The 25,567-nt window shown below is 41.2% G+C and overlaps 1 protein-coding gene across 1 annotated transcript in view; it reads left to right on the forward strand.

Moving 5' to 3' along the window:
* The window catches only part of UMODL1 (uromodulin like 1), a 70,211-nt gene that overhangs the window by 19,755 nt on the left and 24,889 nt on the right, over positions 1-25,567 (forward strand). Inside the window, 7 exon segments of the mRNA XM_044980152.1 lie at positions 2,195-2,449; positions 4,710-4,822; positions 8,422-8,641; positions 12,509-12,646; positions 13,249-14,016; positions 17,349-17,606; positions 18,106-18,218. Of these exon segments, the coding sequence (XP_044836087.1) occupies positions 2,195-2,449; positions 4,710-4,822; positions 8,422-8,641; positions 12,509-12,646; positions 13,249-14,016; positions 17,349-17,606; positions 18,106-18,218 (1,865 nt within the window).

Here is a 25,567-nt window from a genome sequence, read left to right on the forward strand (position 1 = left end):
TGATTTTCAGAAGTCCGAGGAATGTTCTCTAATCTACTTTAAATGTCTGTGTGCCAGCAAAGGAGTTCTGGAGCACAGTGTGCTCTCTGCCCTTTATGATGGAGTTGGGAGTGGAAGATGGCATAGGATCTGCCTGTTAACTGTTTCCCTGCTGATCATTTTAGCAAAACCATCCATGTACTTTATCCCACAATACCAAACCATTTCCCATACCTAGCCAATTGCCAAAAAGCCCCCAAATCCATCTGCCAAAGCCTCAGCTTCAACCTGCAATAACTTCTTTGATCCAGTCATGCATTATCAATTCATATCTGTGGGGTCCTTGGGAAATGCAAATATGTGTAAGTACATTCTGCATATTTAAAGTCCATTTGCAGTTTCAGCTGCATACAGTATTTGTTACGGTCCTCAACTGTTGTGTAATGTTAACCTTAAGCTGTTAAACTGTTGCTATGTACCACGTCAGACATAGCTGCAAATCAGTGATGGGTGAAATGATTCCTTATGGCACAATTCAGAAAATAATTTAAACATGCTTAGATCCCACTGACTTCAATGAGACTACTCATGTGCTTAAAGATAAACACGTTGGTTAGTGTCTGTAGGATCAGGGCTTTAGCAAATTTTCTGATTTGTGTTTCCACTTATATTACTTTCATTGCACTGATTTAATCTTATGAGCTGTTGAAAATGTGGATGATGTTTAATTTGGATTTGTTTTGCTAGGAATGTCTAATTGCTTAACAATGCCCTTTCTTCCTTAATATGATACACTCTACGCCAAGTTCACCACACAATCCAGTTAGTACAAGCAATAGTTCTACCGCTATAAGTAAATCAACAGCTAATAAATCTACTGATTCAGAATGCTATAAGAAACCTTGGATGTTAATTAATATTTCTTGATTTTAAGTTCATCACCAATTCAATCTCCTCTGTCCTGAAGGCTGTTTGAGTTACAACGTCTACAGTGCCAGCTGAGGGACAATACTAAGGATGACCCCCCCAATAGATTAGCTTTTCTGTTACCCAGTTTAATTCCTTCACTTGAGCAGTATTACAATGCCATTAACAATCTCCCCCTTTTTCTTTACAGAGGGGAAAGTTTTAAGAAGTGACCTTTTGTCTAGTTCATTGAGACAAATGACTCAATCATCAGTTATTATGACTTTGACCCTCATATTTGTCCTGCACTTGACATTTAACATAAAGTGACAGAAATTAAATCAGTCATTTTAGAGCAATAGGCGTTATGTCTTTGGCCTCTAGGATTTGTAAAAATATCTGTCTGATGGGCCACTGGGAACAAGTCCTTACCATTGAAACAGGCACCCACATTGTTTGGTTTGAAAAAAAACTTTGATTCCCTTTTCCTTAGGAAGTTCAGTCAGTATAAAAAGAACTGAAATAGTGACTGACTGATGCCACAGTCTTCCATTCTATGTTGAGTATCTGCATGAAAACTTGGATCCAAGCTCTGCTCTGATTTACACTGCCCTGATGGGTAGCATTTGGCTGAGGAAGTGTATTGGGAGAGCAAAGTATAAAATAAATAAAGAGTACATGCATATAGAGAGACGAGGTGGGTGAGGTGATATCTTTTACTGGACCAACTTCTGTTGGCGAGAGAGACAAAGTTTTGGGCCTACATAGAGCTCTTCTTCAGGTCCTTTGTTAGCTTGAAGTCGGTCCAGTGAAGGATATTACCTCACCCACTTTTTCTTTGTAATATCCTGAGACCAACATGGCTACAATAACACTGCATGTGCATATAGTACATATGATAATTATTCCAAAGGTATTGAATTCAGTTATTGATTCCTAATTCTGCAATCCTTATTCAAGTTGAGTGGTATTCTACTCTGAGTAGTACTATTGAGATTGCATTTGCATCTGTCATTCAAGCCAGTGTCTTATTGGACAGGTATCTGTATTTATATAGATCAGTCACAAATCCTGGAGACAAAAAAAAGGAAAACAAATTGTAAATGTATAGTTAATGGCTCCAGTGGGGCTACTTGCGGAGTAGGATATTACTCAATCTAAAAATGGTAGAATCTGGTTGTTTATTTTGCAATGAGCAATTTCACTCTATTGATCAAAACAGTATATGTATATAATGGATTTGGAATACATCATCTCTTAGAAAAAAAGTTCCTTTCACTTTTGATGATGCTCTCCTGTGCTATCATAGACCTCTCTTTAATTGGAAACCACCGAATCGTCAGTGTTACCAGCAGCAGTTTTGAAGTATCTTGGAATGTAAATTCTACTCTGAACCACACGTTCCAAGTACAAGTGTACAAGGGCAAAGAGTTGCTCAGAAGTATGGAGACTACAGAAATGAAAATGGATGTGTCCGGGCTGGAAGCAGGTATAAGATACACAGTGAAGATCAGCTATGAAGCTTGTGGAAAGAACATTATCTCCTATCAAAATGTCAAAACTGGTAAATATCACCTTAGAAATGTTGCATTTCTCACCACATCTCTATCCTGTGATGATTCCCCATGATGCCTTCAAGACCCCACCTTCAGCTTTCTTTCACTCACACATGCTCTCTTCCCCTTACCCCAATGCCAGTGTAATTCAGATAACCAGCCAGCAGGGGTTGTGCGGAGCTATGTGGCTCTTTTGTTACGCAGCTGGTAAAGAGAAGCACTTGCTTCCTGACTCAGGTAATTAGAGACATAAATCTAACCTAGAATGTGGTGTTGCCAGTTTGGCCGTGCAGTCAGCTGCCATTGCTGCGCTGCCCCTTTTTTCCAGTCAAGATAAATTGTGGGGGAGCTCCTGCTTTTGTCTGATTTAGAGCTGAGTTGAGAGAGGAACAAGGAAGTGAAGTGATTTACTTAGGTATAAATCAGAGGCTTCTCTGAGAATATTATAACTGACACACCTGCTTGAGTGAAGGCCAGATTTTGGTGAGTTAGTCTGCAACAGATCAGGATTGAACTACATTGGCAAGAGCTGTATAAAGCTCTGCTATATTACAGCTAGTTCCATCCACTCAGCCAATGCTGCTACCCTCTTGCTTTCATGTGCACCAAACACCCTCCTAAATTTTAACAAGATACAATTTCTTTGTTTGAATGAGGTCAGTATTTACAGTTATATGAGTTAATGATCCTCACAGTCCAAGGCATAAGCTGGTCCCTAGCTGGGGTGAAGAAGAAATTTCCCCCATAGTAGAGCACTGCTTAATTAGCTGCATCATCCTGTGGGTGTTATACCTGGCTCTGAAGTATCTAACATTAGCCATTTTTTACATAGGATATTAGGTGCACTATAGGTCTACTGAAGTTTTGCTGTTCCTTTGGTCTAAAATTATTTCCTGAGATCCCACATGACCTCTTAAATCCATCAGTAAAAATCAGAGCTGGCCAGAGGTCAACAATTCTGTTTCATGATGACTTCCAAAGTTTCAGAATTTGTTTTCGTTTCATATTGGACTGAGGACAAAACCTTTGGAATGTTTTCACAAAGTGTGTTGAAAAGGTCAGGTTTTTGTTCTTTTCATTCTGGTTATACATGGTTAGCCCTGGACCTCACAAACCTTCCCAGCAAAAAGCTTTGTCAAATGTCTCTGAAAAACATTTGGTTTTCAACAAAAGAGAAAATTTAATCAGAAATGTTCCAACCTGTTCTAAGTAAAATATTTAATTACAGCCATTGTAAGGATGTTGCTAGTCACCTTTTTGTAGGATTCTTCCCTTTAATCAGCTAAGGAATAACAATGGTTTGACTCTGTAAGGAGCTACCTCCCTTATCTCTTTTGGAGGAGAAAATAGAGGTTATAGTGACTGAGGAAATACAGGTACATCAGTCAGATATGAAGGTAAAACCATCAAAAAAAGAAAAAGGTCTCAGCTGGAGACTGAAAATATCTATCTTAGCTATGTTATAGGGTAAAGCAGTTTCTACAGGCTCTCAAGCTGCTGATTTCAGATAATACACTCTACATGAAAGCCATTATTGTTTGTTAGGCAGTGGAAACTATATGTACTTTGTTTTATCTTCATTTTAGGAATGCTGTTAATACCATGCAGCATAATTTCCAATGACAAGTTGTGATGACCTGATAGGAACCCAGATCTGGATTTAAAAACACATTGGAGAATTTCTAAGTGCTTGTCTCAATCTTTAGAAGATCAGTAACAGAAAACTGGCTCTAGTTTCTTGGTTTAGCATTAACACTTAAGAAATATAGTGGTCAATTTACTTCATAGTAGTACTAGGTTATTGGACAGAGAACTCACCTTCAGCACTAAATATTTCTCCAATTATATTTTCTTTTCTAAACCCCCATGCCCATTCCACATAATTACTTTCTACATAGATTTTCACTGATTTTGGGGACAGATGGGTCTAAAACAAATACTTGGATACGAATTCTAGATCAAACTTCGTATATAACGGGTGATTACAAAACAGATCTGAAAACTCCTAAATGTTAGGGGTTAAAATCTAAACTTTCCCAAACTTCAGAGTGTTCAGATTGAGGCCAGATCCTCAGCTGTTGTAAATCTGAGGCGCTCCATTGACTTCAATGAAGCTATGCTAATTTACACCATCGAGGTTCCACTTCTGGTCCTCAGTGTTTCAGTTTGCACCTGAACCCAGATCTGAGATTTTGATTCAGGTACATCAGTTTTGATCAAATCACTTCCTCTTCTCCTTTATCCGTATTTTAATATTGTGTCTTATAGATGCCCAGATATTTGGTGTTACAATAAAGATCCTAAACTATAACTTCACCGAACATTTCCACAACACCAGTAGCTCAGAATATCAAGAGTTTTCAAGACTGTTGCTCGCAGAGGTAACACTAAAATATATGTGTGTAATTGTTTTTAATTTGGGATTTACTTAATGTCTCAGAGAAGCTTGTACACATTTACAAAGTCTGGTAAAAATCCTCAGGCCATTTCTTTGGACCTTCACTTACAATTGAAATTGCTGTTGGCAAAATAAAAAACAGATCAGGGCCCTGACCTAGTTACCACTGAAGTCAATGGAAGTTTTGCCTTACAGAGGAGTGAAGGAAAAACAGTGATGCAGAGGGGTCTTCTCTACTTCAGATTTTTATATTGATAAGGAATTTGCTGCAAGTTGATCTGAAGTTTTTAATGGATCTTTGAAATGCTCATGTGGCACGGGCTTCTTTGTGTTGTGTTTTCAGCAATTTTTCACCTATTTTCAGAGCTTTTTCTCCTTTAAGCAGAGGTGGTTGGGTCAGGATTGCTTCTAATACCTCATTAGATATTCACATACTGCTTGCCATGAATCTAAGGTGTTTTCAATTCATCAGTCATGAACTATTAAATAAAAAGGCCCGAGTTTGGTTCCAGATAGGAACTTTCACAAAGAGTGGGGAGTTTCAGATAGGGTATTCTGTTTTAGTTCTGTCTTATAGAGATGGGACTTCATTGTGAAGTTCAGATCTAAATCCAAGCCCAGAATTTCCCAAAACTAAAGGGGACTTGGGGCCATTTGTACGTATAAAGTTAAAAAAAGACTGACAACAAAAGGATTGGACATACAGGACCACATTTTCAAAGAAAGATACAACAGGTACATTTGCTTACCTAAATGGACATTTGCTCGTGCAAAATGGGTAATTGCTTGCATAAGTGCAAGATGTAGGTTTCTGCCATGAATACTCCACCCTTGTGGTAGAGCGCATTTTTGTGGCTCTGTTTATCTGACTCAAACGGCAAAATATTTTCAACACCATCCCAAGCCACAGGAAAATCAGAACTCAGACCAGTCAAATAGTTTGTTCAGATCCGTGAACATTTTGAGTGAACCTTAGCTCAGTTTGAGCAAACCTTACCTGCTTTATGCTTTCTTATACAATCATAGAGTTTAAGGCTAGAAGAGACCACCAGATCATCTAGTCCAGTGTTCCTCAACAGCTGGTCCATGGACTGGCACTGGTCTCTGAGATCTCCCTGGCCTCCCTCCCAGCACCTGCACACTAACCTCATATTGTAAACTCAAAGCGAAAATGTTCAGGATCATGCAGAAATCAAAGGCTGAAACCTGGCAAAAATTCTGCTCAAGCACCTGCAAGGCAAAACTGCTAAGTGTAGCACACTCTAACACTGACATTAGTGCACTAGATTCATCCCTCAGATAACTCCATTGGCTCAGGATATGCATCAACTTAACTCATTGCTGGGAAAGCATAATATATTTGTTGTGTTGGCTTTCAGTCAATTCATCCAAATAAAATTGATTTATATAAGCTATCCATTTTTTAAAAAGTCAATTTTGTCTTGTCCTAGTCTGATTTCTTTGTAATTGGATTCCACTGCAATTGGGTTGGGATTGTGTGTTTCAGATAAACTGCAGCCTTTGAGGGTCTCAGTCAGGTCACATGGAATTGAACAGGTGAACTAGGGACAAACCAGCAGATGAGAGCTCTAGAATTGTACCATATTAGCATCAAAAGTTTAGGACACGAAGTCACTGGGACACATACAGGTCTCGTGCAAGTGAGTTCAAGGCTAATGAAGTCAGTGAACATAAGACCATAAGAAAGGCCATACTGGGCCAGACCAAAGGTCCATCTAGCCCAGTATCCTGTCTACCGACAGTGGCTAATGTCAAGTGCCCCAGAGGTAGTGAACCTAACAGGTAATGATCAAGTGATCTCTCTCCTGCCATCCATCTCCACCCTATGACAAACAGAGGCTAGGGAAACCATTCCTTACCCATCATGGCTAATAGCCATTAATGGACTTAACCTCCATGAATTTATCTAGTTCTCTTTTAAACCCTGTTACAGTCCTAGCCTTCACAACCTCCTCAGGCAAGGAGTTCCACAGGTTAACTGTGCGCTGTATGAAGAAGAACGTCCTTTTATTTATTTTAAACCTGCTGTCCATTAATTTAATTTGGTGGCCCCTAGTTCTTCTATTATGGGAACAAGTAAATAACTTTTCCTTATTCACTTTCTCCACAGCACTCATGATTTTATATACCTCTATCATATTCCCCCTTAGTCTCCTCTTTTCCAAGCCAAAAAGTCCTAGCCTCTTTAATCTCTCCTCATATGGGACCCTCTCCAAACCCCTAATCATTATAGTTGCCCTTTTCTATTCTGCTCATTTGAGCCAGGATTCAGTTTGATCTGTAGCATCATTGTTCATTAGATGACATTTTTCAGAAGTGCCCAAGTCCCATTTTCAAAAGTCACTTAGGTGCCTTAATCTCACTGAAAGTCAATGAATCAATGAGTCTTAGGCTCCTAAGCACCTGAGTGACTTCTGGAAATGAGACTTAGGCTTCTAAATCACTTAGGAGCTTTACATTTTTTTTACTCTAGTTCAGTTTCATAGCAGAGCACAGCTCCTATCCTTGGGTCCAGAGGGTTCAGTACAGAACTCAGGAAAAGGATAGGAAGATGGATTTATGCCACCTCTGCACTCCCTGATCCCAGCACCTGCTGGGGGTTGATTTGACCTCAGATGTGTATTAGACCATCTCAGAGCTGCTCTAACTGGGATCAGTCCAGTAGTTTACCACAGAATGCTCCAACCTCTCCTTCTCCCCAGCACGCCTGTGACCTGGTCCTTACTCTTAAGGGGAACAAAGGAGGTTGGTTATGGATTCTGGCTATGCTGGCCCTAGGGTGACCAGACAGCAAATGTGAAAAATCAGGACAGGGGGTGGGTGGGTAATAGGAGCCTATATAAGAAAAAGACCCCAAAATCAGGACTGTCCCTATAAAATGGGGAGATCTGGTCACCCTAGCTGGCCCAAAGGCACCCTGGCATTCCCCTGTGCCAGGAGAATCCCTAGCTAGCCACCTAAATCAGAACTGAAGCTATTTTCTACCTCATTGGGGCTTAGGAGTTGGCCCAGAATCTGAAATGCTAATTGACCCATCTCCACTCTTATTGCCACATATCAAATCTTTTAGGGCTTAATTCTCATTTACACTGTGGCCCTTCGAACCGCTCTGGCAGAGCAAATAAGTATTAAGGTGGGTATAAATGACATTCACTCCCAAATTAAAACTCCTTTAGGGTGTCAGAGTGATGCAAAAAGGGGCCTTAAAGTAAATGAGAATTAGTCTTCAGAAACCCATTAGTGCTTGACAGCAAGGGCACTTACCCGGAGAGAGGTAGATATCATAGCTTTGAAATCTCTTCTTGGACACTACAAATATTCAAAATGTATTGATTCTCTGTTCTTAATTCATGTTATGGCCTTCCACTGTGTTGTGGGTGTATTAGACTCAGCTGAATTGCTCATTTTTTGCTGATTTATATCACAGACTGGATGATGTTTTTCTATAAGTGATATATATATAGAATATTAAGATAGAGACAGCATACATGTTAAAATTTGTAATGTGCTGCTTTAATTGTGTTCTTATTGTATTATCAACATTTCTCTCACTTTTTTCAGATTGAAAACTCATTTCCACCAAATATTTCTATATTATACAAAACTGGGAAGCTGAAGGTGCAAATTGAGTCCCTGAAAGCTGGAAGTATCATTGTGAGGCTTAGAATCATTGTACAGGACCCTGAGTTTCCAACAGATGTGTCCACATTTGCTCCTATGCTTTCTTCTCTGTATAGAAGCTCAATGTTTTTGGTTGATCAGCAGAGCACCTCAGTAGAAGGTAGAGCTTTTTTTAAATAGTATTTTCATAACCTGCAATAGCATTTACATTCTTTTTCAAAAATACGTTACATAGAAAGAAGGTACAGTGTTAAGGTGACAGCAATAGTCTTGTAAAGAAAATAGTGAAATCAGACCTCCCTTCACAGGCTTAGAACTAGAATGGGCCTCTTGCAACCCTTTGCCCCTCGGCCCAAGTGACTAGGGGAGAAGGGATGGTGGGTATCTTATGCCTCTATAGGCATCCTTCCCTCTGTTTATGGTGTGTGGGTCCTGATGTGGGAATGAGCAAAGCCTGGATTGGCCAGTCCCCGCCCCCCCGCTGCTTTGTGGGATACTAGGAGGTTGCCATCTAGTGGGTAGCTGAGGGTAGTGTGTGGATTACTATGGGTATGTGAAAGACACATCCTCTCTGGAATACTGTATATTCAAGGCTGCTGCTGTTTTGTTTGATCCAGCTTTTAAAAAGTGTAATCCAACATTTCTGTGATAAAAGTCCAGCCAGAGAAATTACCTGATGTCATCCCAGTGAAATGAGCTAAGGAACTGTGCATGGAATATATGTTGCAGTAGTCCTCTTTTGATCTACAGTACCCACTATTTTTTCTAATCAGATGGTTCTGGCATAAGGTTTCAAAACACAGAGCCAACCAGAGTTCAGACAGCTGCCAAAGGCAGCAAAATCGGTGGTTGGCTCTCTGAATAACATGGCCTATAAAAGCTTATTTAGCATGGTCAAGAAAAACACCCTTCCAACTTGCAGATCTGGGTGGATGGAATTAATGAAGAGACAAACTGTAGCTGAAGCATATATTGATCAAACGTTCATCTGATGCAAAGTGATAATGATATGTGCCAAAATATGTCATTGGAGTGTTTGCCCCTTGCTGCACATACATTATATGGGAATTTAGAGTGTGAAGGGATGAGGGAGGGCAAAAGTTCTAAAATGTTTTAATTCAAAAATCCAGGAGAGTTCAAGTAACATTCTTACCCAGCAGCAGTTCCCTGGAATGGCATAGAGACCTACTCCACTCTCCTGTATAGCTAGAAAATGGCTCATATGTTTCTTAACTCTGGACAAACATTTGTTTATCAATAATTTCTGAAAACTAAATGCACAAAATAAAGCTGAAAACACAGGGAAAGATTTGTATATCAGGCTTTCCAGCTGTATCAAAATTGCATCTCCTAACGATTCCTGAATAGTGTGGCCATATCTTCAGCTGGTGTAATCAGTATAGCTCCATTTCTGTGAATGAATCTACACTGTTTTACATTAGCTAACGATAAAGGCTTGATTTGACACAAAGGGAACTTAGCATCCCTAAAACAGCACAGTTGAAAAAATCAGGAGGGCTAATATAGCTGAAAGTACTGAGGCCATAAGCATCTTTCTTTGGGATCATTTATTATCATTATCTATTATGTCTACTGTGGTAGTGCCTAATAGACTAACCAAGAATGGGTCCTCATTGTCCTAGGCATTGTACAGTCAGAGAAGTAGACAGGCCCTGCCCCAAAGAGCTGACAGTCTGAACAGACAAGATAGAAAAATAATACAATATGTATGTACCCTTACATATGCAAATATAACATACCAGCAAGTGAACAAAGTGATGGCCTGGAAAGAATTTTTAGAATTGTTTGAGTGGGATGAGGATTAGCTGGATGAAAAGACTAAGGCCAAGTCTACACTCAAAAATTAAGTCAACTCAGCTACGTCTCTCAGGGTGTTTAAAAAACCCAGACCCCTGAACAATATAGTTAAACTGACTTAACTCCCGGTGTAGACAGCACTAGGTCAGCAGAAGAATTCAACTGCGCTGATCGGAGAACCCCTCCTGTTGTTGTAGTGAGTGTCTACTCTGAATTGCTATTTCAAGTATAGACAAGCCCTAAGGAAGGGATAAGGGACATTGAAGTGAGGGGTAATAGCATGGGAGGAAAGAGAGGAGGGAAGTATGGAGAGCAGGTGGAATGATGCTGATCTGAAAAGACTGGGGATGGAGTGGGAGACAGTTGGCGCAAACAGCCAATCAGCACAGGACAAAGAATTTAGCTGCGGTAACTGTTACCTCATGGAATAAGGCTCTCAGTCTTGAGGTGTAAGGGAACTGGCATACGGGGGCACACTCAGCAAAATGACAGGAAAACCTCACTGAAAATCCTCATGAGTAATGAAATGTGTAAATTATTTTATAATTAGAGAGGAAACTTCCTTCTAACAGCATAAAACTCTATCAAAAGTCACAGTGAGCCCATGCCTTGGTAAAACATTAGTGAAGTTCTTGCATTCCTCATGATGTGGTAAATCGTGGTACTTCAGCATCTATCAATAGGGTTGGTTTCAACTTAAAAATGGATGTGGACTTTGGATAAATAAAATATGACAATTAGCTCATGAGTCTGAAAGAGAGAGAAACAAAATGTCACCTGGGTGGGCAGTACCAAATGAAGCATGTGCTCAGGCACAAAGACAAATGCATGTGTGCACACACACTTTTCCTCTTCTATTTCTAGAATAGAAGTTTCCTTTGTTACAGAAAAAAAATATCACAGTAATGAATCTCTGTACATTATCAGAACAGGAGCCTAAGGCTATGTCTACACTACACGGCTTTTAGCAACATGGCTGTGTCGCTACAGGCATGTCACTAAAAGGCACGCAGTGTAGCTGCTGTTTGTCAGCTCTCCTGCCAACAAAAAACTTCCACCTCCAATGAGCAGCGTTAGTGTTGTCAGCATGAGAGTTGTTGTCCGCTAAACTTTTGTCTTTCGGGGTGGGGGATGTTTTTTGAACGCCCCCGAAAGACAAAAGTTTTGTCATTCAGTTGCCAGTGTAGACATAGCCTAAGATGTTATGTTGAGCAACTCAATTTTCCAGTCCTTTAATCAGAGTGATTTGTACCTGGGACTACATTTTCAGTATAGTCTTTTTTTTTCAAGTGAACTAGTGCTCTGATCCTGTAAAGATTTAGCCATGAGAGTAATTTTACATGTATGAGTAATAATCACATTGAACTTAATGGGACTACTTACATATGTAAAGTTAATCACATGTTTACGGGTTTGATGGATTGGTGTCCAAGTGTTCATGAAAGATGTCAGAGAGAGCGCCCTGGAGAATTAAGTCTTATATTTAGCCACATACATATCACTGGTAGTGGTGGTGGAAGCTTTTTCCACTTTCCCATAGCAGGGCTCCTTTAAAGCATTTTCTTACATACCCAATCCATGGTCTCTCTCCTGAGACTGCCTAAAAGGGTATCAGCTATGACACTAGATTTTATGCTACTGCTTTTGCAAAGACACTTTTTTTTTAAAGAATGTGAGTTTTCACCCTTAGAACTGCCTTGTTCAAGAGTGTTCCCTGTCGGCATCACTTCTTCCAAATAAGAAAAAATTGGATCCAAAGTCTGTTTAAACCTAAGTACATTTCCAGTGGACTTGCTGATCCAGATGCATCCTGGGGTTGTAACTTCATTGGTACATGAAATCTCATGAGATGTGGTAAATTGAATTCAGTGGAGTGATCTGAAGTAACTTGTTTCTCTAGTGTAAATACACATAGTATTTTCTAATGCCCAACCAACTTTCTCTGGTTTAAGCTTACAGTATGTCTTATTTTAAATCTATGAAAAAAATCTAAAGAATCCCCTGGCTAGAACACACATTTTTTTTTTGATCTGCAAGGATATCAAGATCAGTCAATGTTCCAAGTCACTCAAAACTTGGATCTCAGATAAACTGTGAGGACTGAGAACTATTTAAATAAGTTCAAGAGTATTTTGTGATTATTTCTAGTTATATCTCAATTCAGCAGAAAAGAGATTGTTTTACTGAGACATTGGTTTTGGCATAACAGACTGGGACGAATGTGCATCTCGTTCAGAGAATGACTGCTGTATGTATGCAGAGTGTATCAATTTAATGGGCTCATACATGTGCAGATGCAAGACAACCATGGATACCAATCCATCTCGGCCTGGAAGAAACTGTGAAGGTGAGCATTTAGTTTCTTTTTTCAGGAAGAGTTGGAACATCATTTTGCCACCTCCACTTTATTTTTATTGTCATCTAGCGTTTATATAGTGCAGAATGTGTGCACAGTACTTTACATATGTATATAAGACAAGATCCTTGCCCCAGGAGCATACAGTGTACCATCTTCTATGCTCAAGGGCCTGCACTGTGACCACCATCCTTCCAGGAAGGGAGAACTGGGTAGATCTCCCTTTGGAACCTCTCAATAGCACTCCTTAATCAGCCAAAAGGGTGGCTTTTGAGTTCCTGTGCATCTCAGGGTTCCTGTGCATCTCAGGAGCTAAGTGCTCTCCTCACCGGTGATCCATGTCCTGCTGACCAGAAGAGAGGGAAACCAGGAATTGAATCTGTTTCTTTTGTGTATCAAGGCAGAGCAGTAAACTACACTATCAGACGCTGTTCTGAGTAGCTTATTGGGTAAATGTGTTATTGAAATACACACGTCTTGCTTACATGACACTAAAATGATCTGACAGATTTTAAAATAAAATAGGGAATATTCGAATGTTTTATTCCTTCGGTTTGAACGTCCATTTCAGTGTCATACCAATGTTGTTACAGGTGAAATTGTGAACCCAGTTAGTGAAATGATGCCCCTATATGAATCGGGCAAGACAGAAATACCACCTGAAACAAGTACTGGACTGCATGCTTCACCAGCAATCACTGAAATAAGAACGACCACTCTCAGCTCCAAGAGGAGTACCACATTAAACATGCCTACTGTGCTGCCATCAAGTGGCACACAAGCATCAAGCAGTCATTCTTCCATCAGCAGTCCTCCAGTAACTCAGAGACAAGGCATGACATCATCAGTTGGATTTGAAAGAAATAATAGCACAATTGGTATGGAGGGTCCAACAACCATCAAAACACTAGTTGTGGTGACAGAACAATGGAAAGATGTAAGTGCATCACTTGAAAACTCTATGGAAGAGACTTTGACTGGTGCACCAAAGCAACTGACTACTGTTACCAGTGCACCCAGGGATGCAACCAGTCAAGAGCAGCACACTTCACCATTGCCCATATTATCTATGGTTTCAAAAACAACTTCTGCTGTTGAAAGAAATAAAACTATAGGAGAGACCCACATACCTCTCCAGGTTCCTGAAGCAAGTTCTCAGGATGGCTCCAGTACATCCCTGCCTACTACAGAGCACCCTACAATTTATACTCTAAATTCCACCCTTGATGTACATGAAGAGATGGGAAGAGTTAGCAACTCTTGGTCTGAGACATCTAGAGAATCATTCTCAGTGCCACCTGTTTCCCCTGACTTCTCACCACCAGCTTTCAGTGCTACTACTTTCCCGAACACAGATTGTAGTAAGTATGCATCACAGCACTGTCCTGCATGCGTGGTAATTGTTCACAAGAAGAAAGAAGTCAGGATTCTGAAAAATGCATAGTGTATGTATTGGGGTATGGGATGGGACTGACCAAAATTTAGTTTGTCTTTTTGAAATATATATTTTCTTGTAGGCTTGGCATTATTCTTAGGTACATTTTTCTAAATAAGCATGTCAGAGCATTGCCAAAATAACTGAACCTTCCAATGTTTTGATAGTAGTTTCATTGATTTATAACACTTTAGAAGTCTGTCCTCAAAAACAGTGAAGTGACTCATGTAACACCTTAAATGTTGCTCCATTTAACGTTATGATAAACCTCTTGGTCCACAATGATCTGGGGAGGATGCTCTCTCTTGCTATGACACTTGTAGGCTGCAGCCTACAAAGACTATTTGAAGTTCCTTTGCCAGCTGAGGGAGTGTTTCCCTGGCACAGGAGAACATAGGTTGAGGAGTCTGTATAACTTGGTGTGTGTGGGAGGGGAGAGATGGTCTGATCTTGCACTTCCCTAAAAGTTGCCAGTCAGGCAAGGGTCAGCCGGATGCCTGAAAACCCCAGCAAAGAGGGGAAGTGTGTGGCGATCTGAGAGCAACTTCATGAAGACTTCTAATGAGGAGTGATTAGGGCAATGAGGAGGCATGATCTATTTGGATCTAGGGAGATGTACTACAATGGTTCTAATGAATTTTCCACCTTTTTGATTCAGCATTTGGATCTGAACCAGAGTTGGGGTTTGGATAAAAATTCAGGCCTTAAATTCTAATTATGGTTGTGTCTGGATCTGAATGTCACCATCTGCAAGTATTATATTTATTTACTTAATGTAGTATTGAGTTGCGCCTGACCTGATTATTTCCGGTTGGCTCAGCCACTGCTTTCACCAATGTCTCCTGCTTTTAGCTTCTAATGTCCTTTCTGAAAAGGAAATGGAGAGTCAGTGTAGGCTTCTGCTTTACTGAAGCCTCTGCAGCCTTAAAGGAAATGCTGCTATGAGTGATAGTGGGGCAGGCAATGAAGACATTGCAAGTGTCAGTCTCTTCATCAGGGCCAGGTCACTGGATTGAGCAATGCCTCCTGTGAGGCCACAGGCTGTTTTTTGCCTTCCCTTTTTAATTAATATAGTAAACTGGGAACATAAAATGCTCACAATTCACCCTTTGGATATAAACAGAGAATAAAAGTGTCTCAACCTCACAGGAGCTAGTGTTTGAAGTAGCAGTCGGGAAAGGAGTGCAAAGCACGGGATTACTTTATAAATAAAGGAGACACTGTACTGGCTTTCAGCACCTTCTAGTAAATAAACAAGATTTTGCAACTTGGAGGTTCTATGCTGAGGCCTGCCACTTCCCTCTGGCTCTGCCTGGGTCTTAGGGCTGACTGTGCTCCTCCTCACTGGAGATATTGGGAAACACCTGGCTCCCTATGCTTCTGGGTCCAGGCCAACAAGCAAACTGATAATAAAAATGCTGTGGTGGCATAAAGGAGCACGTGTTCTGCTTTTACTTTGCTCAGGGAAAATGTTTATATCTAGGGTGACCTGATGTCCCGATTTTATAGGGACAGTCCTGATTTTTGGGTCTTTTTCTAATATAGGCTCCTATTACCCCCCACCCCCGTCCCAATTTTTCACATTTGCTGTCTGGTCACCCTATTTATATCAGAAAAGAAAGTAGAGCCACCCTTACTTGCCAGTATGGCTGCTGCTTGCTTCTGCATTCCACCTACCATGCTGCTCCTTCAGCTTCTCTAGTCTCTCCTCTACTCTGTCTTAACCACCTCTTACCCATCATCATTCGCTATCCTTTATTTGCCCTATTCCCTTTCCTCAGCCCTTCCCTGTCTTCTGCACCTCTCCTCATTATCCACACTCTAGCACTAACCATTCACTCACCACCTCATTTCTACCATCCATCCTTAGCTTCCCCATGGCTCCCCTCATGTCCACTATCCACTTCTCCCCTTAACTCACTACTACCTTGGGGTTTGTCCCACTGTCTTTCTCAACATTTTTCTACCCTCTTGATCTCTGCCTGTCTCTTTTTCCTTTTACAGTGTCTATCCCCCCACGTTATCCTTTCTTTTACTCCTTCTAAATCTGTCCCTTCCCTGACTCCAGCCTCCCGGCCTTTCTGCCCCATTCTCTTCCTGACACCTTCCTGTCTCCCACTCCTTGGATCTCCTGCCTTCCCATCCCCTCAACTTCTGTTTACTCTATTCAGGCTCTCTACCTCCTTGGGCCTCATTTTATCTCTTGGAAACTCTCTCCCACTTGTTCCTGAGGTCCCACCCTCACTCCTCTCTGCTCTCTTGAATCCCCTCACCCCTTATGCCACTTACCACCACCAGCCCCCTCTCCTCAGTCCCTTCTAGTGCTTTGTGAAGCTGCCTAGCACAGCACACAGGATGTTGGCTGGATGGCTGCTTCTCTTGCCCTTGCTGCAGGGGCAGCTCTAGACATTTCGCCGCCCCAAACACGGCAGCATGCCATGGGGGGCGGCCTGCCGATCGCCGGTCCCGTGGCTCCGGTGGACCTCCCGCAGGCACGCCTGCAGGAGGTCCACTGGAGCCGCGGGACCAGAGGACCCTCCGCAGGCATGCCGCTGAAGGCTGGCTGACTGCCGCCCTCCCGGCGACCGGCAGAGTGCCCCCCGCGGCTTGCCACCCCAAGCACGCACTTGGCGTGCTGGGGCCTGGAGCCGCCCCTGCTTGCTGCCTCCTCTGAAGATACTGAAAGCCAAGAAAGGGGACAGCCCAGGGACTTCTGCTAGCTACTGTGACTGAGAAGAGGAAACATCATAACAGCATTTGCTGGCTTGAGGCAGGAAGTACAGGATTTTTGAGGAACCCACCCATCTGCTCTGTGTGTCAAGGGTCCCATAGCATCTCCCTGGTGCAACATCTCTGCCCTGGAGTTTACCCATCCAAATACTCTCCTTATCTAATCTTGCTCAGCTTGCTATCGGTACAGGCTTTAGCCAATATTAGACTTGTTTTATTTGTTAAAATTTACATGCAGATATTTTAATATTGAAAATTACCTAAGTAATGGTCACTGAAGTCAGATACTTGAACATGGCTAGCCTTTCTAGAATCCGTTCCAAGGCTGCAAGACGAACTGCAGCAGACACACTGAGTAAAAATGCTTAAATTCCAATAATCTATCATTTAATTTTAAAGGCATTCCTTCTGCAACAGAATCATTGTAGAGTAGAGAGAGCCTGCTTCAATAGTTAGTTCTAAGAGAGATGTGGTACTTTCCCCCCTTGCCCCAGAGGTTTGATTGATGATAATTTCTTTTCTTCCCAGTACCTGTCCCAGCTCAAAGGATTATTTTCTCCAGTGTGACTAGCATCAGCTTTCATGTAGCCTGGTCCACAGATTCTGCACTGAATCCTGCTTTCCGATTTCTACTGCTTCGGGAAAACCAGCTAATATCAGAGGCTAAAATCCAGAGCACGAGCCTGACAGTGCCAGGGCTAGAACCTGGGATCTTGTACACAGTTGAAATCATGACAGAAGTTTGTGGCAAGGAAAGTAAACCAGCACGCCAGAAAGTAAAGACTGGTAATTTCATTTAGAAACAACTCTTATGATTGCAACTTAAAGGGTTAGCTCTTACTGCCACTGAAATCAATGATGGAAATGGACTTCTAATTATAAGAGAGCACATGGCCAGGACAGGGTTTGGTAGACATACTAAGGATGATTTAGTGGCAGCTGCTGGATGTGTGGACAGGTAGAAAACAATGGGCTGACAACGACTGCAAATTTAACTGTGGTATAAAGTCAGCACTTGAGGCTGGCACTGGAATTGTACAATTGATACAAATCATGTCTTGTGAATCTCCTCTATGCTCATTCATAGGCTTGGGATGTCTCTGTAGCAATTACAGCAGTTGCTTCTGTGGGAAAGTAATACTGGGAAATTATTTACATTAGTTTGACCCGATTCAGCAGGTAGAAACTAGGAAGAATACCTACGCCATGTGCCAGACAGCTTTCTGCAGAACACCAATGGTCTGTGGATCACATTCTCCTAAATAACTGTTTTCTGATTTTGCAGCTATTCAAAAACTGAATGGATCAGTAAGAATAACAAATGTGAAATACACTGCAGGCTTGAACAATGCAAGTAGTGAAGAGTATCATAACTTTACACAGCTGTTTCTTGGTGAAGTAAGTTGATTAAAAATGGTCATTATTTGTAAATGCTCTTCATAAAATGAGGAATATGATTGGCCAATACATGTACCATACATGTATCCCCATATACCTAAATGAATATTAGGTATATTGATTACATTAGAAAAAAGAGGAAGCATGGTGTAGTGGTTAGAGGATGAGCCCAGGAATCAGAAGTTTGGGAGTTTATTCCTGGCTCTCTGTGCCTCAATTTCCCCATCAGTAACATGGGGATAATCAAGCAGACTTAATTCATAGGCGTGTTTTGAGGGGCTAATGAATGTTTGTGAAGCACTTAGAAATCTTTGGACTGCAAGGCACTATATCAATGCAACTTAATACTGTTGTTGTCCTTTCTCAGATCCACTCATGTCTGATATAGTAGAGATTTTTATTATTATCCTGTTTCATATCCCCTAATTTTACAGCCTATTTTCCCCACCCTTTATTAGGTCAGCTTTAATATCATATTTAATTAGGGCACAGAATACCAAACTACCTTGGAAGATCTATTTATCTCCTGTAACAGTCTTGTAATTCAAAGGGACTTCCTTTGGAGGTGCCACCCTCCTTTTCTTATTTTTTGGCTAATCCATCAATTGTTTGTCTTTGTTGTTCCTTTTCACATTTATTCCACAAACACCCAGGTCCTTTTATATTGGAAAACCAGTGGACATATTCCAGCTGTCTGTCTCCTCTCACAAGTCTGCGTTACTGATACATTGTTTGGGAGATTAATACTGACAATGATAAATTCGTGATTGACTATTCTAGAACTTTTCATCCAAAGACAGCAAAACACTTTAAGTATCCATGAAATACAGCCATCTCTGGGATGCAAAGTGGCAACAGTTTAACCATGCCCAAGAAGAGTTCAGGATAGAAAGTGAAGAATGCTTTATGCAGCATGAAAATACAGGGGAATTTTGATAGAGAGAGAATGTATAAGATATAAAATAACTTCCCATTGTTGCTAGTTTACACCTTCCCTATGTGCAGTCAATGGGTCACAGCTTTCTTGAAGCTGTTTAGGCCTCAGGCTGACACATCCTAGCAATACTTGTTCAACAGCCATAAAATGAAAGTGACATGCTCATGCAAAGTAAAAATGCAGCAAGCATCCACTGACCTCCCTCTTATTCAGCATTGTTTTATGTTTCAGGCTATTTTGGATATTAGAACCTTGATCAAGGCCTTGTCCCACTCCCTGTCCCTTTCACATTTTATTAAAATGGATAAAATGAAATATTTTATCTTTATGCAGCATACAATCAACTTCTCTGCTCCGGAAAATCATTGACATAAGTAGTTTATCTTTAAAAAGATTAGGTAGCAGAATTAAAGTAAGACTGATAGCAGTGTAAGCTAGGTCACACTGATACCCAACACTCATGCTTTAGGCTTAAGAGGATCAACTGTGAAAATAAGGAAATAATTGTTCCTTCCAACAATACTACTTGCCAGGTGTATTATGGAGTCTTTCCCATCCATCTGTGAACCATTGGACATAAGTCACTGCCTGAGGCAAAATACTCTTCCTCCTGATAGTATCTTATGACAATTCTTGTGTTCCTATCTGTCAAAGAAGAGAGAGTCTGGAAAATCTTTACAATTTTCTTTTTGGGATGTAAGGGCCAGACCTTGATCCTATTAAAGTAAATGGGAAAAGTCCCACTGATTTTAAGAGCAGGATCAAGCACCGGTTAAGTACACTTTGCCAGAAGGTTTCCTTAAATCTGTTTCATGGAATTATGTCTTTGCAATCCACATATATTTACTTATTTATAAAAATCACCCTATTTTAAAAAATGACTGTAGTGCTTTGTAGAGGTGCTAGATTGACAATGCTGGAGATTGAAATCCTGTTCATGTTACAGTGTGGAGAAAAGCAAGATGTAAAAGCCTGAACTGACAGATTGCACTGTCAATGTCCAAGCTAGCTTCCCCATGCTGTTCTGCCACTTTGTAACAAGGTGGCTTGCCCCATGGGCTGGAGAACCTGGGGTTAAACCAACCCTGATTACAGATGAGCCCCACCTAGGGTGACCAGATGAGATGAAGAAAATATCGGGACACATGAGGGAGGTACTCAATAAATTGGACCTCAGGATTGTTTGAACTACTTTTGAACTGAGTGTGTTCTTAAAGGGCCCTGAAAAGGGGAAAAACAGAGGCAGGCTGCTATAGAGAAACCTTTGGCCCTGGCTTGGAGGAACTGTCACCGGGAGTGAGAGGGTAATTCTGTCTCTGGGCATGTTCCTCAGCCTCTCTGTTGAGACTGCCAAGAAGGATGGCAGTTAGTGTCAATTGTGGGGTTGGTTTGGGTGATGTGAACTCGAGTCTATTAGTGCTGCACTATGGTGCAATTTTCTTCCAGTTGGCCCCATCATAAAATGCAGTAGGTGAGGACAGCAGCGATGGGGGGCAGAGTGGGAGGTGGGAAGTATTGGTACACGTCATCCTAAATAGCAATAGCCTATTCTGTTAAAATAGCCTCTTACTCATTTTATTATCAGTCTCCAGGGTTTCATTGCAATTCTAATTCTTTCCCTACATATGTGTCTAGAAGTACCCAGATTAGGTACTGCCTGTATTGCTAGCATTTTGCCCTGGATCTGTCGGCAGGATGACTATTTATCTCTAACCAGCACCCTTCAGAAATTACTACTGCCTTCGACACAGACAGTCACTCCACTCTGAACCTATTTCTGTCTCTTACCCCTCAGCAGCACCAAACCTCCAGCCATGTTATTGAGGCTCCTTTAATTTCACTAGCATTTCAGCCTGACTTCCCCTGTCTCCTCCATGAGGGCTGCTTCTTAACTTTGGGTTTATCTCCCTCCTGGTTTTCTCACTTTACCAAAGGGGGTTCCCGTCTCATGTTGTAGCTGTTAGTTTGCCAGTGTTTTCCTCTTCTCTTGTAACTCTCCTTTTGGCACTAATGTGCCTTTTGCTTTTTACCTTTTAATGTACTATACTGCAGGTGAAGGTGTAATTGTAGCACAGCTGTGCTAGCTTTCATCTAGCTAGCACAGGTAACTATAGTAGTGAAAACCCAGTGGCATGGACTTCAGGATGGGCTAGCCAACCCAGTACATACCTGCCATGCTCCCCAGAAGCTATTACTTGGATAGCTAGCTTGTGCTGAATCCTATTCCACCACATCTATGCTATGGTTGTTAGCTTTAATCTAGCTAGTAAAGGTATCTTGGATATGCCTACCTGTGCTACAATGACACCTTCAATTGCAGTGTAGGCATACCATTTACCTGTTCTATTTAGGAGTTCCTGGTGTTTCCTTTGTACCCTGATCTAACCTGCAGACCAAATTCAGTGATGAATCTGTTTGGATGCCACCTGAGGCATGTTGCATGTATGCGAAGAAGACTGAAGGTATTATAGCTAGATTTATTTCCTGGTAGTAAAACCTCAAAGCAGAGGGATGGATTTTCCTTTTTAATATAATTATTTCTTTAAAAAAGTCAGAGAAATAAATTTCCTTTCCTTTTATATACCATGGAGCTCCCTCCGCCTCCCGCTTTTATCACACATTATTTTAATGGTAGGGCATTGTTAAATAATGCAGTAATCTGAAGAGAGAGGCTAGTAGTGTCACCTAGTGGCTAACTATGGTGTGAACATAACTATAATGTTTTCCGGGTGCTTAGCTCTGAATAAAATAAAATAAAATAAAATAAAATAAAATAAAATAAACCCTCCATTAAAATGGAGTCCACAAAACAAAGCTAATTGTCAGAAGGGAATATTGGTGAATGCTGAGGAAGGTCCAAGGGAAGATTGCAGACATACTTAATGGCTGTAATTGAGATAACAAATATGAAAGATGAAAATTTAAGACCAAAATCTAGCCTTATCTTTCATGATGTTTCAAAGTAAAGGGGAGAAAGGCCCCACCCCACTGTTTGGGAAAGTAAGACTTTCTTGGATTTTGAGTCCAGCTCTGATGTGGCACCCTGGATATTCCTTCCAAGAGCAAGTAGGTGGGGAATGGGTGAAGCCTGTCTCTACCCCCAATGCATTGAAGAGCAGAGCTGGACTAATGGGAGGGGAGAAACTGCACCCTGCAAAATATGTCAGGTTACTCCCCTGGCCCAGGAGAAAGGGGGGAGTGGTGAAGGAATTGTGGCTGTCCTGGACAGCGCAGCTGTGTGCTGCCACTTACTGGTAGCCGTGCCTTTCCCAATCTAGCCCTTAATAGAGAAATAGCCTGAACATAGCAAAGCTGCTCTTTGTCTACCTCGCAAACATTGATCTATGAAATGCTGCTCACTTGAGAGCTTGATCGAGAGCTTGATGGTTTGATACGATTTGAAAATGTATGTATGTATGTATATATATCCTCTTGCTATATGTTCCAGTCTATGCATCCGATGAAGTGGGCTGTAACCCACGAAAGCTTATGCTCAAATAAATTTGTTAGTCTCTAAGGTGCCACAAATACTCCTGTTCTTTTTATGGATACAGACTAACACGGCTGCTACTCTGAAACCTATTAGCAGCCTCTGAAGCAAGGACGAGAGGAGAATAGGTCCCTTTATGGACAAATTCAGTGCATCTAGATATTACACTGGTGGCATATTAGAAGTGTCTGACAGGCAGATAGAAACAGCAGTTTACTCAGCAGTCTAACTTTAAAGAGAGAGAAGGCTATGTCAACAGCGTACAGTGTTGCTCTCCCATATTCATTCTGCACATCCTTTGCACATATATTGTGAAAGGTTTTTAATCTATGATAGATACATAAAATATTATCAAACCAGCTGACTTTCCTATCTTTTTATTTAAAGTTATGTGATGGATAGTGGTTTTATCAGTTTTCCTAGCACAAAACTTACGACCTCTCTCAAAAACTCTGTATTATTGTTGTAGGCTCCTCCTGTGGAACTCAGTGTGGCTGGGATGGGTCATCTCAATTTTCATCTCATAGACTCATAGACTTTAAGGTCAGAAGGGACCATTATGATCATCTAGTCTGACCTCCTGCACAATGCAGGCCACAGAATCTCACCCATCCACTCCTGTAACAAACCCCTAGCCTATGTCTGAGTTATTGAAGTCCCCAAATTGCGGTTTGAAGACCTCAAGCTGCAGAGAATCCTCCAGCAAGTGACCCGTGCCCCATGCTGCAGAGGAAGGCAAAAAACCTCCAGGGCCTCTGCCAATCTGCCCTGGCGATCAGTTAAACCCTGAGCATGTGGGCAAGACTCACCAGCCAGCACCCAGGAAAGAATTCTCTGTAGTAACTCAGATCCCAACCCATCTAACATCCCATTACAGACCACTGGGCATACTTACCTGCTGATAATCAAAGATCAATGGCCAAATTAATTGCCAAAATTAGGCTATCCCATCATACCATCCCCTCCATAAATTTATCAAGCTTAGTCTTAAAGCCAGATATGTCTTTTGCCCCCACTACTCCCCTTTGAAGGCTGTTCCAGAACTTCACTCCTCTAATGGTTAGAAACCTTCGTCTAATTTCAAGTCTAAATTTCCTAGTGTCCAGTTTATATCCATTTGTTCTTGTGTCCACATTGTTACTAAGCTTAAATAATTCCTCTCCCTCCCTAATATTAATCCCTCTGATATATTTATAAAGAGCAATCATATCCCTCCTCAATCTTCTTTTGGTTAGGCTAAACAAGCCAAGCTCTTTCAGTCTCCTTTCATAAGACAGGTTTTCCATTCCTCGGATCATCCTAGTAGCCCGTCTCTGAACCTGTTCCAGTTTGAATTCATCCTTCTTAAACATGGGAGACCAGAACTGCACACAGTATTCCAGATGAGGTCTCACCAGTGCCTTATATAACGGTACTAACACCTCCTTATCTTTGCTGGAAATTCCTCGCCTGATGCATCCTAAAACCGCATTAGCTTTTTTAACGGCCATATCACATTGGCGGCTCATAGTCATCCTGTGATCAACCAATACTCCGAGGTCCTTCTCCTCCTCTGTTACTTCCAACTGATGCATCCCCAATTTATAACTAAAATTCTTGTTATTAATCCCTAAATGCATGACCTTGCACTTTTCACTATTAAATTTCATTCTATTACTATTACTCCAGTTTACAAGGTCATCCAGATCTTCCTGTATGATATCCTGGTCCTTCTCTGTGTTAGCAATACCTCCCAGCTTTGTGTCATCCGCAAACTTTATTAGCACATTCCCACTTTTTGTGCCAAGGTCAGTAATAAAAAGGTTAAATAAAATTGGTCCCAAGACTGATCCCTGAGGAACTCCACTAGTAACCTCCTTCCAGCCTGACAGTTCACCTTTCAGTATGACCCGTTGTAGTCTCTCCTTTAACCAGTTCCTTATCCACCTTTCAATTTTCATATTTATCCCCATCTTTTCCAATTTAACTAATAATTCCCCATGTGGAACCGTGTCAAATGCCTTACTGAAATTGAGGTAAATTAGATCCACTGCATTTCCTTTGTCTAAAAAATCTGTTACTTTCTCAAAGAAGGAGATCAGGTTGGTTTGGCATGATCTACCTTTTGTGAAACCATGTTGTATTTGTCCCAGCAGAGGAAATAAATTGGATGTATTGTCTGCTCTCTCGTTACTGGTGTTCAAACTCTTTAACCATGTGGTAGTATCAGTAGTAATGCATTGTATTTACATAGTGCTTTCCATCCAATGATCTCAACATGCTATTCAAAGTTAATTAATTTTCAGCCTCATAGCCTATCTAGAGCTTGAGACACAGGTCAATATTATCCTACGTGGAATATGTAGGGAAGCTAAGGCACAGAAAGGTGGAACAGCTTGTCCAAACACGGGCAGCAAATCAGTGGCACAGCCAGAAGTAGAACTATGAATTCCAGTCCTGTGTACACGAGACCATCCTTCTATCCAAAGTAGTACAAAAGGTTGTCGCTATAGCCTAGTGATTGTGGAGATTCAGTAGTCACTGGGAAAGGCTGTATTTTCTCTTTTCAGCCCAAGATAAGTTCCAGAACATCTGCATATCGTTTAAGTGTGTATTATAATTAGTCATGATCAACTGCCCTAATTGTAGTGCTCTGAGGGTAAATAGTCACATTCAGATTATTTTAGAGTTATTTTCTGGCCTGGCCATGAGGCTGTTAGGGAAATGTGGGCGCCTGGGACGTGTGTCCAGGTGGCAGTTAGGATCTGCAGCGATAGTGCAAGACTCCCATGGAAGACTCCTGTGAAACATTTTTGAGTTAGTCTGGGCTGAGGCTGCATGGAGATACTGAAAGCATGAGAAACTGTTTTACTATTTCCCCTCTGACTTGATCACTGGGTACAGATGGAGGCCAGATTTACTCTTAATAATACGTAGAGGAAC

This window comes from Mauremys mutica, chromosome 1 (assembly GCF_020497125.1).
Source record: "Mauremys mutica isolate MM-2020 ecotype Southern chromosome 1, ASM2049712v1, whole genome shotgun sequence".
Lineage (NCBI taxonomy): Eukaryota > Metazoa > Chordata > Testudines > Geoemydidae > Mauremys > Mauremys mutica.